The following is a 20,276-nucleotide window of genomic DNA, read 5'->3' on the forward strand; positions in this document are numbered from 1 at the left end:
CAATCAGGCTTCCTCAAGGAGAGACTAGTCCTTGGACAAGGGCACCATGCTTGTTAAAGTAAAGAGGAAGATCTTCTATGACATGGTTAGACACAGTGGCTACAGCAATGGGCTCGAGCGTACCAGTTATTGTGAAGATGGTGCAGGACCGGGCAGTGTTTCTGTTATCATAGGTTTCTGGGAGTCAGAATGGACTCCCAAATAATTTAGAGAGATACACAAATATATATGTTCAAAGATATTTATTGTAGCAATATTTATCAAAAACAATGTAAAATTCCAACCACTTAAAGGCTTAAATAAAGTATGAATAGTAAAAAAAATAAATCATTGAGTGAAGAAAAAGAACACTTTATTCAATAATCAATGATATGGAGAAAAGTTCAAGACTAGAAGAAACTGATTATGAAACTGTACCTAGAACAAGAGTTCAAAATCAAATATATATACACATATGACAAATACAAAAATGATTAAGAAAATATATAAATATTAAAGATAGCTATTTATACACAGTGGAGTTATGAGAAATTTCACCTTTAAAAGTAATAAATAAATGCTAATAATATAATATAAAATTGAGATAGAAGGGATTACAGAAAAATGCAAACATAAACTCTGTACACTGTGAGTGCTCTTTTGATTTACAAATGGCTAAATCTTCCAGCTAAAAAGTTTTTATTTCCCGTGGAAGTAGCATTTTTTCCATGACTGGATTTGGACGCAGGATCCACTGTAACATATTTGATCTGGAAGCCTCCTGCTGTCACTGAAGCATCACTTAGAAACTTCAAGGTCATGACATTCCCTATGGTGGAAGAGGTGTGAAAGAACAAAGATGTTACTCCCTCAATTTGGCAGACAAGTCAGAGACTTAACATTTTCCTAGAATATAAGAATTTATCAACAAGACTTTCAGATTTCAGAACTCATTACTGGACCAAGAGAGAGCATCATGATAAATGGAGAAAAAAATTTAAGTTGTCAAGGATTTCATTTTACTTGGATCCAGGACCAGCATTCATAGAAACAGAGGTCAAGAAGTCAAATGACGTATTGCACTGGGCAAATTTGCTGCCCAAGGTCTCTGTAAGTGTTAAAGAACAAAAGGTCGCTTTGAAGACAAAGGGTACAACAGCAAGTTATGACATTTTCATTTACTTCAGGTGTGCGTGCAACTGGGCAACGAATAAAGAAGGACGGGGAAGACTGGATGCCTGTGAATGAGGGTGCTGACCAAGAACATTGGCAGCGCAAAGCTCTAGCAGAAGAACACACCCGTCTGTCTCGAAAGAAGTACAATCAGAATGCCCTTTGAGAAATGAGGATGGTGAGACTTCACCTCAGATGCTTTGAACATGTGTCAGGAGGGATGGGGCCCTGGGGGGGGTGGGGGGAAAGGCATCATGTTTGGTAAAGTAGAGGGTCAGCAAAAGAGAGGAAGACCCTCTAGGAGTTGGATGGACACAGGCTACAACATTGGGGTGAAATGTGACAATCGTGCGGATGGTGCAGCAATGGGGCCGTGCTTTGTCCCGCGACACCTGGGGTTGCTGTGACAAGCTGGAGCCGCCTCGGGGGCACCCATCAACAATCCAGTCCCATTTGGATCTCACAACCTTAGCATCTGTGAAATAATTGCCTGTCGTTGCCGGGACATTCTTCAACCTGAATGACTGAAGCATTGCCTGTCTTTAATCCAATATTGTGAAGAATATTTCCAAAGGTTAAAGAAGCCTTTGATGAAGAAACAGAGCCTCCCAAAGCCTCCGGCACTAACACGGCCCAGGATCATGTGGATATTGAACGACACCGCAAACAAAGGACTCGTTAGAACTTCATTGGTGGAGACTATACTTAAATGTTCTCACCAATCCAGGTGAAATCAGATTAGAGGGAACAAAACTTTGTTTTAATTTGTCACAGTTAAAAGAGCCCAAGACTCCTCTTTGGACAACCCAATGTACTAGAGGTTTGAAGGTTCGAAGTAAACAACATCTGAGGCACCGGACTAACCAGAGACCCTTGGTCACGGCTGAAAAGGTACAGTTTCATTCCCCATCCCGTCCTCACACCTTTTTATCTTTGTTGCAATCACCCCTGTATTAATGTGTCCCTAGATTGGACAGGCATTTCCCTGGAAGGTCTTTCCACTATAGGAACCTGATTGGTCGCTCTTGATGGATGTCTACAAGAACAACGGAGAAACAACTGCAGGGAATTACTGTTACCAGATTTCCATTTGATATGGCCTCTGTGGATCTGGTTAAGACCTAGGGCATAACTTAACCTTTAGTCTTAACACAACCCTTACTTTTCAAATTAAAATTGTCCAAGAAGAACTAGCTAAGAAATCTTCCAAACCCACAAACAGTACTCTCTATATTTCCGATCCATATCCACAACTCTGGGATGTATTTTTCTGCTTAATTCCTCAAGCAGAGAAGCTAAGTTAGGTTGTTCCCCTTCTACTGGGAACAACAACAAAACTCATATAAATAAGCGCAGCTTCATCACACTATGGAATGGCTTCTAATGTCTATGTTTACATCAATTATAACATTACAAGTCACCGATTGGTTCACTACCAATTGAAAATAATGATCAGATATTTGTTGGGTGGCCCCTACTGGCACCTTTTGGCTATGTGGAACCACCCTGTGGCCTTAGTTACCACCTCTGGTCCCACGTACCCCCAGGCTGTATTGGAAGATATACTCAGCCTAAGCTGGACTCAGAATGCATTTTAATTGATCTCACTTCACTAAGTAGTATACTTTAGCTTACATTAAGAACTCATTGGTCTCAATCAGTCTTTCATTGGATTGGTCACCCAGTGGTAGTATTCTGAACTCCAGTCAGACTTAAAGTTGGTTGGCACATTTAAAAACACCAAGCAGTACTCTTTCACTTGGGACAGCGCATTCTATAGTTGCCCTGGATGCAGGAGGATGGTGTGAGCTGTAAGCCCAAAGGTGCACAAGTCCATATCAATAAATAGAAAAGTATTCCACTGTCGGAAGTGAGGACAACTGAGTGCCGATTAAGAAACTTGATCCAAAAGAAATTAATAGCACGGATAAGAACTAAGTAAAACTGGTCATCTTCCAAAACTGGCCACAATGACAGGCTGTGAACCATCAGACATCAAGATGGCCAACAACTAACTGTTCAACACAGTGTTTAGTCCAATACTGAAATCATTTCCTACTCTGGCAGAGGGCTCTGGTGATGTAGTGATTAAAGCACCTGTCTGCTAACCAAAAGGGCTGCAGCTGGGGCTCACCAGGCATTCTCTGGAAGAAAGATATAGCAAACTTCATCCATAAAGATCACATCTTTGTGTACACTGGTACAGATAGGAACTGGAAACAGGGAATTCAGGGTGGATGATCCCTTTAGGACCAGCGGTGTAGAGTGGCGATACTGGGAGGGTTGAGGAAGGGTGGGTTGGAAAGGGGGAACTGATTACAAGGATCTATATGTGACCTCCTCCCTAGGGAACGGACAACAGAAAAGTGGGTGAAGGGAGATGTCGGACAGGACAAGTTATGACAAAATAATTTATAAATTATCAAGGGTTCATGAGGGAGAGGGGAGCGGGTAGGGAGGGGGAAAAATGAGGACCTGATGCCAGGGGCTTAAGTGGAGAGCAAATGTTTTGAGAATGATAAGGGCAATGAATGTACAAATGTGCTTTACACAATTGATGTATGTATGGTGATAAGAGTTGTATGAGTCCCTAATAAAACGATTAAAAAAAAGATTACATCTTTGGAAATCCTAGGGGGCAGTTATACTCTGTCTTTGAGAGCTGAAATGGACTCAATAACAGGGATTTGTTTTTTAATACATCATTTATATAAAATAAATATAAATACTAAGCAAATATATACAAGCTGCTCTAAATGATAGTGCCTGTGGGCTTCAGGATATCAACACCGAAATGGCCATGATGAAAGTCATACTTCAAATTAGAATGGCCTCTGACATTGTCACTGCACCCCAAAGAGCTACTTTGCCCTAATCTGATTGCCGTGTTTGTGTTCCTCACAATAGTGCTAACGTTATACTCTATGTTAATCATATACAACATATAGGTTCACACCTCATGGACCCTATTCTTTCACTAATGGATATTACAATTAATTGTTTTTTTCCCTTGGTAAAAAATGGGAAAAAAAATCACTGGTTTGTTTTGTAATCTTTATTTTCCTTGTTGTCTCTATTACTGTTATTATAAAATATTTTGTTTGGGTTCAACGTATTTTATCCATGAAACGCTGGATTTTAAAACCACATGACTCTTCATCTAAAATGATGCTGGTTTCACTCTTTTTACCCAAGATCATGTTATTTTTACCCAAGATCCCCCCTGGGGTCTGCTCCATCTTGATTTTTATCATTCTTTCTTGAAGGTGGAAATATTGCTAGAATGTAGCTTTGTTCATTAAGACATTCCCCATGAAACCTACTCACCCTGAATATGAGGCCAATTAGCTCGTCAAGGTGAAGGAAATTATTAACCAAAGCTCCTCAAGAAAACACAGTGCTCGTAGACCCAAGGCTACCCCATTGTGAAGGAAGGCTCAGCGAACTCTGAGGTTTGATCCAAAGGGGAAATGCAAACCAAGGTGTTTCAAGTGTCAGACTCTAGAATGACAGGGCTAACATGCAGTCCAAGGAAGCATGTTGCTCATGAAAGAAAACCATGGACCTATTTTAAATTTGTTCTCAAGTTTATATATTTTTTCCTGCTTACTTTTTGATAGAGATTTTTCTGTTTTGTGAATTATCTTACAATAGTTTTTTGGGGGGAGGCATAGTCCACACATCATACAATTCAATAGTTCAATCATATCTTATTTTGCTACAGTTGTTTCTGGTTTGTATGTTTTTCTATATATGAAATCCAGAAGAGGTAAATCTGTAGAGACGGTAAACTGGATTTTCAGTTTCTTAGGGTTAAGATGGGAGATTGGGGGGAAATGGCTAACTCATAACCATGAGTACCAGAAAGGAGGAAATGTTCTAAAATTGGCTGTGGAAATGATTGCACAACTCTTTTTAGTATGATTGCACTATTGAATTGAAGGATGTGTAAATTTCATGTCAATAAAACTGTTAGAAAATTTAAAAAATAAAAGCAGGAAAAAATGTATCAAGATGTAAAGAATCTGTTCCCCGGAAAACTCTGTTTGCGCCTGCAATCATATGTAACAGAACCCACTGTGGTAGCTCCCTTTCTCCTAGCCACCTAGCAAAAGGGCTTCAAGCTGAAAGGACAATCTTTAGTCAAATGTTAACTTTCTCAGTTTTCTTTCTCTAAAGACCCCTCTCAGCTACAGTGGAGTGCTTTGTATTTTTTATGTATCCCTGTCTCCTCAACTGTAATTCCCTGCAAACACTCCATTTCTTTCCCTCCTCATAGAGAAGGAACTTTTCTTCTTTGACAATTGGGGCTTTTTGGTTTTGTCTTGCTTAGGAGTAAAAGTTGTTCTTAATCAAGATCACACTTTTAGAATTTACAGAATTCAAATGAGTCTTACATATATTGAATGCTAATGTTTGCCAAGCATGCTTTTAAATGTCTTTCATCGAGTAACCTGTTACTTTTTACAGCAACACTATGAAGAAGATGTTAGTAAAATATTCGATTTACAGATGTAAAACAGAGACACACAGGTTGTCTTGTTAGGGCCACAGAGCTAAAGCAGTGGAGTCAGGTTTTGAGCATAGACAATATGGCTCTAATTCATGCCACTTTTCACCTATTTGGAAGATTTTGCTTAAATTTAGGGAAAAAAACCCAAAAAACATCTTTTCCACCTGTATGGTAAAATAATCTTTAAAGTTTGAGAGTAAAAAACAAATGAAATAAAATAAATATCCTTAATATACAGAGAGCTGCTAGAAGTAAAGAAAGAAGATTTCCAATTTGAAGAAGTACTGCAGTTTAAATAGACAATAAGCATATCAAAAAATGCTCACAATGCACTGTACACACTGCAAAAGAATGTAAATCAGACCAACAAGCTCCCCCTACCCCATCCCCTTATATTGAGAAACAATGTAGAGCGTAGTTGTCTGATAAAAATGAACATTGACAGGGCAGGGCTTGTGGCAATTTGGTAGCACCTGTCAACAATTAAAGGAGTTCTGGTGGCACACATGAGTAAGTGATGGACAACTAAATGCATGGTTGGCAGTTCAAACCCACCAACAGATCCTTAGAGAAAGAGGAGACTAGCTGCACCTGTCAAGATTGATAGCCTTGGAAACCCCTTGTAGATGAGCACGAACTTGATGGCAGTGGGTTTGGTTGTTGGTAGCAACATTTCAAAGGCATAATTTCTGACTCTAAAATCTCACTCTTAGGAATCCAGTGTGATTAAAAACTAACCACTATGTAAAAGTAGAGGTTAAAATTTTAATTGAAATACTGCAAAGCAAAGAAAGAAAAAAGTCAGAAACAAACATCTTCAGGATGTTAAATATTAGAGCATGACAATGGTGGTACATCCACTACAATGGTCTATTTAGGTAGTTATTAAAAAGATTTAGAATGACCTAAGGATCGTATTTTCACTTGGGAAAATGTTCCCGGTGTCCATGCATCTGAAGAACGCCTGAGAGGATATGTACTGCACACAGGTCAGCATCCTTCTGGGATGGAATTGGAGAGCTAAGAGTGGATACATTCTTACTTTCTATATACCTGTTATTACGAGTAAAATTATGGGTATTTTAAATTGTATATATTAAGTTATTATCTAACATAAATATCTTGGATAAATAAGCACACACTCAAAAAATCAAAATAAAAACAGGTAAAAATGTTAAGAGGATTTTCCTCGACTGATAGGATTGTTGCTTAAAAGTATCTTATGTCTTTATTCCCTTTCTATTGCTCTTTTATCTAGTTCCTCCTCCCCTTTTGCCGAGTCTTTGAATTTGTATTCAACTGATCTGTTTCTCTTTGAATACCTAATGGTGTGGCTCCCCACCACTCTCAGCTTCTTAGAGTTGTGAGGAAACACATTGATTTGACAATGGCTCCAGTAATTTTGTCTGTTGTAGACAAAATCCATTTCCAGGTCTCTTGACTCTCTTTATAAACAGTATCCTTCTCCCTCAGCGACTCCCTACAGTTAATACGCTTTCTTCTTACTACTTTATGGTAACATACAAACCAAACCAAACCAATCAAAACAAAGAAACAGAAGGTTAAATAGTCTTCCTAGAGAATCAGTTAATGAGAAATGAATTAAGGTTTTAATACTAATTATTCAAGCATCGGTAGTTTCCATCTTTTTAAAGAACGATCAAGACATAATTTAGACAGAAAGCTAGTAATGTCCACATAGATTTGTTGGGAGCCCTGGTAGTACTAGGGTTATACCTTGGCTGCTGACCGAAAGGTTGGTAGTTTGAGCCTCTCAGCCGCTCTGCGGCAGAGCATCCTGGCAGTCAGCTTCCATGAAGGTCGTAGCTTTGGATCCCCCCTGGGTTTTGGGTTTTGAATAGCAATGTGTTTGGCTTCTGGCTAGCTTTGCTGTTTTTCGTTGGAAGAAGCATGGTGATAATTTTATGATACAAGGCAGAATAGCGCAGAGAAGAAAACCAACTGCTAGCGTTGCTGCCGAAAATAGAAGGAGAAAATGGAAGCATCTCAGAAAGTACAGGTTCTCAGCCAGAAAGTGGCAGTTTGGGGTAACCAGCGTGACATCACTGACTGAGATGAACTGAAGGCCTACCAGAAGGACACTCTTCGGGTTTGTTTCCTGGAACAAAGTCCCACAGAGTAATTTGGAGAGAGGTGGGGAAGGGTTTTAGAGCCCAGCCCATTGAGCCTTTTAAGATTTACAATGTTTAATTAGCATATTTAAAGCTTCTTGGAGTTCTCCAATTTTAACATCATTTAACCCAATGTTTTCCAAATTTGCTTGACCATAGAATCCTTTTTCTCATGCAACCAGCTATTAAAAACCGTCTCACAGAACTGTGTTCTACTTCACTTCGGTGGGATGCTTCACTCAGATAAAAATGCTATCAACACAATGTAAGCTTTCTTTGTACGGACTGCATGTATTTTTAACAACTTTGTAAATTACTTCAGTCCCCTAACAATTAAAATGATCAAATATTTATCAGTGCATTTTATAGAAATCGCAAGCTATAGCCATACGTATGATTTGTAATAGGAGTTTCTACATTTTCCTTGCAAGAAGTTGGTATCTCTTTGGAAAAGTGTAAATAAACACTTCTTTGGATTTTACAAGCTAACAGACCTCAGTTCTCTCAGATTTAAAAAGTGACAACGATTGTATTTTCATCTATAAGGGATGAGGCAAAAAATGTAGCTTTGCTTCATAAGTAAGAGTATTACCTGTACTAATAATATCTCCTGGAAGCTCATCTCCACAGTATCTGAAAGAGAATTAAAACAAAGAGGTCACACATATGAATAAGTATATAACTTTTATGAGTGCCCCTTATTGATTATTAAATGTTTTATTTCTCTAAATAATGGCTTCTTTTTATTTAAAAAAATTTAAAAAACATTTTATTAGGGGCTCATACAACTCTTATCACAATCCATACATCAATTGTATAAAGCACATCTGTACATTCTTTGCCCAAATCATTTTCAAAGCATTTGCTCTCCACTTAAGTCCTTTGCATCTGTTTTTAAAGCCAAGTTTGCTGTTTGAATTAGTCTTGTCACCATATTAATACGATGTACTTGGAAAAATTTTAAATATGCTTCTGAAAATAAATAAATAAATAAAATGTGCTTCTGATTAAGATATTGATATCTTCATAAAGAACAGATGCATGGTAAGTGGTTCTAATACTCTGAATTCCAAGGTAGGGTTATCTGAACATGAAAAAATTATGCTGTACCTTATAGACATAAAAAAAGGTTAGATTTTTATCTGAATCATGATTTAAAAGCAACCCCCTTGTGTATTATATAAAAAAGTAAGAGAATATGCCAGTTTCAGATGTGTGATTCATTCCAGTGAGGGAAAAATCTGCTTAAAGATTAATTATGTCATGTCAACATAATAAATAACAAAGCACCCTGTTGAACACCCCGCCCCCCAAAAATCTCAAGCTTCTTGGTTGGAGGTTAGATTGGCAGGAGGCCCAATACTATGGACTTTGTTTATCTTCCAGGTCTGAAGCCTGAAGGGACCCACTCTTAGAATAACAAGCTATTTAGGATCAAAGGGCAGCATTTGTGCAAGGACAGAAGTGGGAGAAGGAAAAGTGGAACAAAGTGGGGTAGGTAATACATGGAGAGGATTAAAATGATTTGAAACGAAATGTTCATCACTGTTGAATGTGGGGCGTATGGTCTGCTCCCTAAATCTTTGCCTACCTCACAATAACAACTACACACAAAATCTAAGAAAAAAGGAGAGGTGTGTAGATCTAGATGAGGCTATGATGAGAAATAGTAGCTTCATAGTTTGATACTTTCGTTTAGTTAAGGTTTCTATGATTTTGTAGTACTTAAAAAAGAAAGAAAATCTTCTAAAATATTTATTATTTTTGTTTAGGACCGTGAGTGATTTTTGGAGCAAGGACTAAAAATGTCAAAGCCTGAAAACATCATTCTAATTCCCAAGGTAAGAGATCCATCCTTAAAAAAGAAAAACAAAACCTACAAAATGCCTAGTTTTACTTTCCTCTTACTCCACATCATGACTTTGTAAAATGGTTAAAAAAAAAAAATAACACAATTATTTGGATTTCTCCCCATATTAGTACTCTGCAAACCAAATAGTAAAGCAAAAAGAAACCATTTCCCCCCGTAAAAATAGCTCACTTAAGTTCAAGTCAACATAAAAAGCTCTTAAATCTGTCATTTTAACTGTCTTTATTATCACAATCTATTAAATCACTATCATGTATAATAGAAAACTGATAACAGTCTAGAATAGGCACTAAATGTCAATTTGACTGTATAAGACACCTCATGGTACACTCATCAGTTTTGCAGTATTTTGTAAGCCACTGGGTGTCAAACTAGCACCAAGATTTGCGGTAGGAATACCAACGATTGTGATCCAGTGTGGTGAAAACAACACAAACAACACTGAACAAAGGGGTGTTTGTCTTTATGGCATGCAGACCCATTTTTAACACATCCATTGATTAGTTACTTAGACAAATTCAATGAGGAAAAAAGAGTATGCTTATCTCTCTGACATCATAATATTTATAAAATGCTTTGCATATGAAAGGAAGGCAGTGCTTCTGAATTGAGAAAGACAGAAATCAAAATGGTTAAAGCCCAGACAAACTTCCCAACTTTCCCTTCTCCCTCCTATTCTTATAGCCAAATCATGAGGCTTTTATAAAGAGACCACATGACTAGTTTTTAAAATTGACATCAATTGAAGGGCAACTTCCACTATTTTAATAAGTCTATGTAGCAATAGCCATGACTTAAAATCTAAAAAGACAAAACAACCTCCCCACAAAAAGAAAACCTTAAGAAAAGATAATGTGTCATAGCAGTGTAGAAATACTAGAAAATCAATACTGGAGAATAAAGGGGTAAAGTTCATCAAAGCAATATCAAACAAAATACCAAATACTCGCTTAACTCCCTGTCTGGGGAAAGCACACGTACCTTCCCACAAAGCCATGCACGTCGTCATAGCTGTCATATATCTCTACATAGTCCGACAAACAACCGATGTCATCTTCAAGGTCAAAGTTCAAGAAGCTCAGGTGAATTCGCTGCCCATACTTGAGTCTAATGTGCCAGTAGCAGATCTGGTTATCCTCATACTCATTTGGGAAACCCGGAGATTTAAAAATTCGCTTTGGATCCGTGAAGACGCCACCACACTCCTTTGCTGAGGTGGAAGAGTGGGCAGGTGGGGAGACAGCATTAGGAGAAAAACGACAGCAAGCCACCTTTATCTTAAGGTAAGATTTACTTCTTAGTCTGCTCGTACCTATTACTTTTACGAACTCTTAATGGATTAGTCCAGTACATACAATGTATGTGGAAGAAAGGTCTGGCAATCTGCTTCCAAGAAGTCACTGTTTGAAACCTCGTGTAGCACGATTCTACTCTGACGTTCATAAGGCTACCAGGAGCATGCATAGAATTGGTGGTACTTACACTTACAGCTGAAGAGTAGTGCACTTTTTAATTAATAGGGAATTAAACAACAATGAGGAGGAGGAGGTCCTAGAGATCCTGGGGGTGTTGGAGTAACAGCAATGGAGCTGAGAGGAATTACTAAGAAGCGAGGGTGATGGTGGGAGAGGAGGAATGTAAAAGGAAATGGAAGAGTGATCTAGGAAGTAAAGCTATGGAAGCAAAGCTAGGGAATAATGGAAGAGTGGGTGAGGGAGATGGAGGACAATGTAAGATATGGAAAAAATGCTCTATAACTTACCAAGGGTTCGTGAGGGAGGGCGAGTGGGCGAGAGAGGGGGAAGAAATGGGGAGCTGATATCTGGGGCTCAAGTGGGAAGAGAATGCTTTGAAAATGATGATGGCGGCATATGTGCAAATGTGCTTGACACATTGGAGGAATGTATGGAGTGTGATAAGATATGTAAGAGCCCCCAATAAAAGTATTTTTTTAAATGGTGCTTGTATAGTACGTGAAAGAAAACAGTCGTGAGAAAGAGAGCTGGCGGAAAGGATGATTTATGTTTTGCTATGAGGTATTTGACTATATCGCCCTAAAACATTGCAAACTGAGCTGCAATTTATAATACTAGAAAAATCATTTGCAAGCATTCATTAACATTTCATCTGAAATGGGTCTAGGTAATAGTTTTCTACTTGGAGCACATGAGGCGTTTCAAAAAGCTCACAGACTATTGGAGTTATTAGGTAGTGAATTCCCCCCCCCCACATTTTCAGGCCCCCCTTGCACATTACTTTGATATTAGGTCAGCTTTGGACAGGAGGCTCTTTTCTCCAATGGTTAGTGTTATTAAATAACTTATAGTAATACGCTAAACTTCACTCTAAGTCTCTTGTGGAATTTGTTACAGGATAGATCCAAATGGAACATGATTTATTATAAACACCAGAAGGTGTTATGCAATCATGTAACACATAGCATTTTATAAAATTGTCCTGGGAGAAATATAACTGAAAATAACTTTGTTTTTTCTCCAAAATCATGAAGAAAAAATATAACTCATTAAATAAATAAAAGGAATTAGTTTTCCCCTTAAAATTCCCTGGCTACAAGCAGCCATGGGGAAATACATGAATACAAATATCCTATAACAATATCCAGTATATCCGGTGAATTTGTCTCAACAGACCACAGAATGGGAGGTACTTAGTTTGGGAGTCTAAGCATGAATGTATAAAAAGATATTGGGGACAAACTTTGTTTATTTGATCTTTTTGCCCTCTGTGAAAGGGATAATCTCTGAACAATTGGTACTTTTGGTCTTAGCTGTTAGCTATGGATCTTTCATAATCTGCGTTTTCCTCTCTTTGTGACCAGTTGATTTCCCTGCCACAGAAAAGACCTGGATTCTCCATCTTACCTGTCCACTAATGGTTGATTATCTGATTTGGGGTAAATTACTTAACTCTTTAAAGTCTCAACTTCTGATTTCTAGCCTGAGTATAACAAGAACGCCTTGTAGGATTGTAAAAATTAAGTAAGAGTGTAGTTAAAAAGTGTCTGGCATAATTACAAAAGTGTCTGCATAATTACTTTATAAGTATTTAAAAAACCAAGCCCACTGCCACGGAGTACATTCTGAGCTACATCAATCCTGTATAGTGTTCCTGAGACCAAACCAAACCAAACTCATAGCCATCAGTGGATTCTTACTCATCACGACCCTACAGGACAGGCTACAACTGCTCCTGTGGTGAAACGGTATCTCTTTATGGGAGTAGAAAGCCTCGTCTTTCTCCTTTGGAGTGGTTGGTGGCTTTGGACCGCAGACCTTGAGGTCAGCAGCCCACTACACCACTAGGTCTCCTTCCAGGGGTGGAAAGCCTCACTTTTCTCCTGAGGAGGGACTAGCGGGTTTAAACCACTGACTTGTGGTTAGCAGCCCAGTCCCTAACCTTATTAACAGTAATCATCATTGCCAAATTAAATTATCTTTAGAAGAAGAAACTATAGCTCTTCAAAAAAACTAACAAATTTCTTAGTAACCTGTAACTCCTCTGGCAAAGGTTATAAAAATCTTTAAACAAACCATGAGGATTGAAGCAATAGGCATCCCATCTTTCACTCCTGTTGAGACGGATTCCGTAATCAATAATACCCGTTTTTCCGAATCCACAGTTGGGCCCCGGCTTCACAATGGGATAGCCAACTCTGCCCTTGGCCATCCATCCAGCAGCACACACATGAAATCCTGCAGGGGAGCGAAGGCTAATGAATTCACTCAGCTGAACAACGATCACCCCTTCCAACAGTGAGTTTCTCAAGCTCAAAAATATTTCATGTCCCCCAATAAAATGATTAAAAAAAAACCCATTTCATGGAAGAGAGAAGCAAGGGTTTCGTTAAAAAAACAAAACAACCCCCCCCCAAAAAAGTGTATGTTGTATATATGTGCTTACATTGTGAATATGAAACATAATTTCTGACTTTTATTAGAAAATGACTTCTTATTTGAGAAATGAAAAAGATGGATCCTTATCCTTGTGGCTATGAAAACAAGCTACACTCAGAGCTTGCTTCATGAATAAGCCCATGGAAGCTCAATGAGATGGATCCTGAAATGACTACCAATTCTGAGGGAACCATATTCTTTTCAGATGGTAACTGATTTAATTTTATTTCAGAATGAGTTAAGGTACTGTGAATAGTTTAGAAGATTTGAAGAAGGAAAAGAGCCTCATAAATTTCCAGTCAAAGGCTAAGCGCTGTTCTTGCTCACTTTCGAAGGCCGTTTTAAGTCTGCTGGTGTGGTCTAGGGGTGATTTACAGCAGACCAAGATGTGAGACTTGTGCATCCACCGTTCCAACTCCTGCTTCCTACACATCCCTATGAACATAGAGCAAGGACAGTCGTTCTAGCAGGTTGAGGGACATTTCAGAGAACAGCTTCATTTTTAACTTGAATAATATATAATACTAGCCTAAGTCTTATCTAGTGCTGGCCTGTCAGCAAAAGGGTTAATTCCATGGAGGAGAGAATTCCAAATGGCGGTGGCTTTGGAGTCTCTTGAAAGACCAGGAAACAGGATCACCATCAGTACCTTTTGAGTAGACTCATGGTAACCTCAGGTGTGTCAGAGTAGAACTGCTTGTTGACAAGGAGGTTGCCAGGTGTTTCATCCAAGGCACTTTTTCGTTAGCAACAGTGGGTTAAGGATTTGCACCCCCAGGAATTCCAAAGAAGCAAATATCCACTACCACAGGGTCAATGGATGGGAATCCGCTCCCTGTGAGCACATATAGAGGTCTGGGAGTAGACAGTTTCATTTTTCTCCCATGATGGGCTTGTACTACGATGTCTAGCACACAGCACCACCGGGCTCCTTAAAGAAGCAAAATGCGCCTGTGAATACTTGCTGGGATCTTCACCACATTTCCTGACATTATCTTCCTGGTTTCTCTTTCTTGCCTTTATACACTGTTTATCCGCCTTTTTGTCATAGCTTTTGTTCTTAGCAATAAAGGCATTCTTCCTTTTAAAAGCGTGAAACAAAAAAAGGTACTAAATCAAATATTCCTCGGAGCCAGCCAAGTTCCTTGTAAGACTCAACATGAGAGTCTAAATTATACTCAGAAGTCAAGAAGAGGAAGAACCATGTTAAAAACAAATAGCAAGGGTATTCAAATTAGCACAGAATTTAAGAGATATTTAGATAACGAGGCTGTTATTTTCTGATGACTTTTACTGATGTTACATATTTTGTAACCCAAAAGAAGTTGCTAGTGCTAGATCTTTCCAGAGTTGCCAGCAGAGGGGTCGGTGGAGGAGGAGTCGGAGCAGCATGTCCTGGGCTAAGAGAACCATCAGAAGGGTCTGGAGAGAAAAGTCTCCCCAGGGGTTAAAGGAAAGTGCCTGTCTCCTCCCCACAGATTGAGAGACTGAAAATCTCTGTCAAATCACATACCAATTTTTCTAGCTGCCTCGAGTTGCTTGTACTTGGCAAGGCGCCCGCCTTCATATTCACACACTGCCTTGGCTTCTGAGTAAGTGAGCTTGTATCTGCCAGAGCGCGCTTCTCTGTGGTACACTCCCGCCGCTTGTTCTGTGAAATCACAAAAAAACCACGTCATTAGCTCACCATCCTCCCCTCTTGCAGAAGTCAGGGAAGTTTGGTGACTTCAATTGGAAGATTGCATCAGCTGATTTTGCTGCCAGAGGATTTGTTGGGACGGTCACCTTGGCCAGCTAAGTTTTCATTGTCAGAAAACTCTGGGGGGACATTATGAGCGAGGGAATTTTAGGGGTGTTTGGGGCCATAGAGAGAAACTAAATTATGTTTCTGAACTGATAACCTGAAAAAAAAAGATTTCAATACAACTTGATATTTCTACAGAATCATAAAGTGACAAAGATTTGACTTTCCTTTCATATGAAAATATAGGAAGGTAAACAAGAGGGGGCGGGGGAAGGAGATGGAGGAGTTAGAAACCAATGAACATCGACCTATTACACAGATTCACTATGATGGAGAAAAATAATTCCCAATAACCATTTGAGGGAGGTGACTATGCTGTATAATTAAAAAATTAATAAGCAAAGGTTTGAGGAATCCACAGTAAACAAATACTACCTTAAAGAACAGAAAAATAGATTCAGACACAGCTGAGAAATAACTCGACATACCTAACAGCCAATTCCTATGAACTTGATCTGATTTGTCTTTTTCAGTTCACATGTTGTTCCCAACACATTTCATGCAGTGTTAAGCCAACACGGGTTGTCACTGTTTAAGTCCACTGTTTTGCGTTTGGAATGCACTTTTCCATGGACACAACGTGAAGGAGATCCCAGGACATCAATTTTAATACTGGCTCTGATAGCTCTCAGAGGCCTTTCTTCCTATTGAGTGATCGATCACTGCTGAGATTGCTGCTCCTCAACTTTGTCAACCAGTCATTAATTTTCGGAGTCAACAGTCATTTGTTCATTAGAATCATAATCTGTTTTACCAATCATTTTTTCCCTCTCTTTCTTTCTTTCAGCATGTAGCCACAGAATCATGTTAGATCGAGTATTTTATCCCAGTTCTACAATGGATGAATTGTGTGACTTCGTGTAAATCTGTGCCTGAGCCTCAGTTATTGCATCTATGAAATAGAAACAGCGATTGTTTTTTTTTTAGTAAACAAAAATATTCAAACTCCTACGCATAAAACTTCTGGGTTGTGTAGGCACTCAAATCTTGCATTTTTGTAGGCATTCAAATATGTTACATTAGTTAAATTTTCCCCTTTTTATTTTCAGATTTAATAAAAAGGTTCAAAAGGATTCTGAAGGTCAATAAAAATTATAACTACAAAATCACAGGGTGGAAGGAGGGAGGGGTTGAGAGGGGGAACTGATGACAAGGATCTACATATAACCCCCTCCCTGGGGGATGGACTACAGAAAAGTGGGTGAAGGGAGACATTGGACAGTGTAAGATATAACAAAATAATAATTTATAAATTATCAAGTTTTCACAAGGGACGGGAGAGCAGGGAGGGAAGGGGAAAAGCCAGGGGCTTAAGTGGAGAGCAAATGTTTTGGGAACGATGAGGGCAATGAATGTACAAATGTGCTTTACACAATTGATGCATGTGTGAATTGTGATAAGAGTTGTATGAGCCCCCTAATACAATGTTTAAAAGACAAAACAAAAACAAAAATATTACCACAAAATCATAGACAACTTGTTAAACAAAAATATTAAAAAGTGCCGGTATTGTTTCTCAACATGTCCTCCATGTACCTGGATACACTTCTAAAGGTGGTGTCTCTGTCAAATCCTGAGTTTGGTGCTTTTTAATTTATTTGGGTCAAAATGACAGTTTTAGCAGCTTTGAGGGACTCAAATCAAAACTCTTAAGATGGCCCTTGCGACTCTCGGAGAATGAGAATCTGAATAGTCATGGTGGAAAAGCAAACAGAAAACTCGTTATGACTTTCTTGCCCATTTTCTCATCAATACAGATTTTGTTGTGTTCCCGCCCCCCCCCCCCCCCCTAAGAAGCTCACCATGATCCTCCTGCGTCTTTTGACAAAATCCTTCAAGATTTCCCCATTGGAATCTGTCTTGAACTTTACTGGCCCAGCAGATCTCCTTAGAAGCCACTCACTATCCCGATTGGGTCTTTCTTGTTTTTGAGCCTCCTTCTCAGACTAAGACAAGTGTAGTATCACGATCAGACAAGCGTAGTGTCACAATAGGGCGGGGTATCACGATAAGACCAGTGTATCACGAGAGAACTGGTCCACAGCCACCTCTGCTGGCGGAGACCGTTCACACGCGCTGCACGAGTGAAGGGAAGCCCTTGTACCCATACTTGCGAACTCACGCTCGCATTTCTCTAAGCATTTTCCATTTTCATAATCAACTTAAATCAGTTGAAACCGCTCATCTCGTAAATTCTTTGTTCCCTTGTCACGTGGAGGGAGATGAGTCTGGACTATTCAAACCTCCTGGCGGTAATCCCGAGTGTGGCGTGGGGAAACGTTAACTGTCAGAGGAAGCTTCTCATACCTGGAATGTCTACTAGAGAGATTAAAATGAGTAATTTATTGAGAATTACAGGCCTACAATATAAAACAACAAATTTTATGCAAAACAATATACCGCTTTGGGTACAAAATTACTGACATAAGTAGACCGCCAGGGAGGTTATTAGCTGGAAGGTCCTGGCTTTAAACCCACCAGCTGCTCTGTGGGAGAGGCAGAGGCGCTCTGCTTCCGTAAATTTACAGCCCTGGGAAGCCCTCGGAGCAGCTCAACCCTGTCGCATCCAGCTTCGAGGAGTGGAAATTGACTTCATGAATATTCAAGAGAGTTAAAATAAGCTTTAGAGACCCACTACTTTGTCCCTCTCCTTTTATCATTGAGGAAAGAGACCTAGAGAGACTTCAAAGTCTTGAGAGTTATGGACATTTTTTGACTTCTAATATCCCACTTCCTTTGCTCCCTAGTGTCTTATATTATATTGTTTTAACCAACTGCAAATAATTTGTGCTAGCAGACTAGCCAATAATCTGTCCCAGATTGAAGCACCTGGCAATCATGCCAAGCCTCGGGTCTAAGCATACCATTAACAAAGATTTGGGGTTTTGTCCTCCATATCTCTGGGTAGAACTTGTAATGTTCTGCTTTCCATTTTATAATCTATAGCATCACTTAAAAAAAAGACTACTTGAACTTCAATTACTTGCTAAGTGGTTGACGGTTTCACAGTTTAATTTTTGCTAGTCTTATGCCATTTCCCCCCATTTTGATTAATATATATATTTTTTCTAAGCATGATATGTGTGTGATGAAAACAAACACAGGGTTTTGCGCATTCCAGTAGTAAATCCCAGGACCTATCTCTGCCAAATGGACCACATTTTTCAGCATGAAACTAGTTCACTGGCTCAAGCTGAAAAAAGAAACAGCAAAGCTGTGCGTTACAAATCGGGCTTTTTAATGAAATCCTCATGGCTGCAGTTACTACCACAGAAGATCTGCTGAAGGGGAAACTCCCCTACAACTCCGTGCTGCATAAAGCCGACGTCCAGCTCCCTGTAACTTCTCCTCTCTATTTCCATAAGAAACAAGAATATCTCAATCTTCTGCTCAAGAAATTCAAATTTTTTCCATCATTAAACACAACACAAAGTATAAAACAGTATTAACTTGTATGCCTCATGAGTATTAAAGCATTTGGTTAGGGTACTGCAAAGGTCGTTTTGAGTTATCTTTATTTTTGTCTTTTCTGTCCTACTATTTATCTTCACATTTTGGTGAGCGTCATAATTACATTGAACAAAACAGAACTTTCTTTGTCTAACAAAAGGCTTCGAAAAATAGATGGCTAGGCTGCACACCAGGCAGGCGAGTGGTAAAAATGCATTCCGAAACACGAGCCTTTCGCATTCTTCCCACATGGCAAGCTGATCATCAAAACGGCCAAGATGTTGAGAAAACCAAGGTACACTGCTCACAAAAGTACAGGACGCACTGATTATCAATATTTTACATAAACATTCTACATATGCTGGCCTTCCTATTGTGATTCTGAGATCTGACTGTAAATGCATTTACATAAAAACAGGAGAGCATAGTAGTTGGGGTTTTTTTGACCAAGAAACGCCCTCCCACCGCATTTCCAACTCTGCCTTGAAAAAAATCCAAATGTGCTTTCATATGGAATACAGATATAAACCTCTATTTTCTACTGAGCAATTCTATTTACACATTCTAGTCTAGAAGGCAAGGACACTTTCTGAAAAAAGAATATATATGGACTACATTGGAGATCTTTCCTGGGAATTTTCTTTGAAAACATCCACCTAGAACAGAATTGACAATTTTACTGCTTTGATTCAATCCTTCATCGTTTGAAAAGAATTGGAATTGCTGAGAAGAAGAGCACGAATGAAAAGTCTCTTACCAAGCCATATGGAGTTGTGGAAAATCCCATTCTTGTATCCCCAGCCGCGCGTCTCTTCCCACAGCAAGACAAATATAAAAATGAAAATGACCATAACGCCTGTAGCAGAGCAAGAATGGCCTGTCAGGGGCCGCACGGGCTAAAGTCTCAGAGCAACTGCTGAACTGCGACCGAAACATCTGGTTTCCAGTTCTCTTAAATAGTTTTTTCAGCTGTGAGGTCAGCAAGAACTCTCCAATGGCATTTTCTGCTTGGAATTACACAATTAACTCAGTGTCTGAGGCCAATCCTCTGACTCATTTGCATTGGCAACTGAAACCAAGAGTATAGAATGATCATCTAAATTTTAAAATTCAGTTACTCAGAAAAGGGCTCATTGTTGTCACAAGCGCTTCTCTTCTAGAAAGGTTGTGTGACAGCAGGCAGATTTTACAGTGATTTAAAAGACAACAAAAACAAATTTAAAATGAAATGTGATCACTGTTTTATTTACCGTAGATCAGTTTTGGGGTTTGGAGTTAAATGCTAAAGACCCAGAAAATTCAATGTATGCCCATTTGGAATATCTCCTGGCTTTCCCAGAGCTATAGGATTTCCTTAAACACTGTTTATTTGTCCTGTGGTGGTATCTGTTTCGGCTCTTGGCTGATAATGGTCAGCAAGTAAATACATCAGCATTTAGAA

General features: G+C 39.1%; 1 protein-coding gene across 1 annotated transcript; it reads right to left on the reverse strand.

The window, feature by feature from the left end:
* Positions 1-293: 293 nt before the first annotated feature.
* On the reverse strand, positions 294-19,768 carry TNFAIP6 (TNF alpha induced protein 6). Its single transcript, XM_075529780.1, has 6 exons — positions 19,593-19,768; positions 15,095-15,232; positions 13,219-13,380; positions 10,649-10,877; positions 8,390-8,430; positions 294-808 (listed from the first exon to the last, which is right to left on the reverse strand). The coding sequence occupies exons 1-6, from the start codon at positions 19,684-19,686 to the stop codon at positions 645-647; spliced, it is 828 nt and encodes a 275-aa protein (XP_075385895.1). The 5' UTR covers positions 19,687-19,768; the 3' UTR covers positions 294-644.
* Positions 19,769-20,276: the final 508 nt, after the last annotated feature.

The sequence above is a fragment of the Tenrec ecaudatus genome, chromosome 13, assembly GCF_050624435.1.
Source record: "Tenrec ecaudatus isolate mTenEca1 chromosome 13, mTenEca1.hap1, whole genome shotgun sequence".
Taxonomy (NCBI): domain Eukaryota; kingdom Metazoa; phylum Chordata; class Mammalia; order Afrosoricida; family Tenrecidae; genus Tenrec; species Tenrec ecaudatus.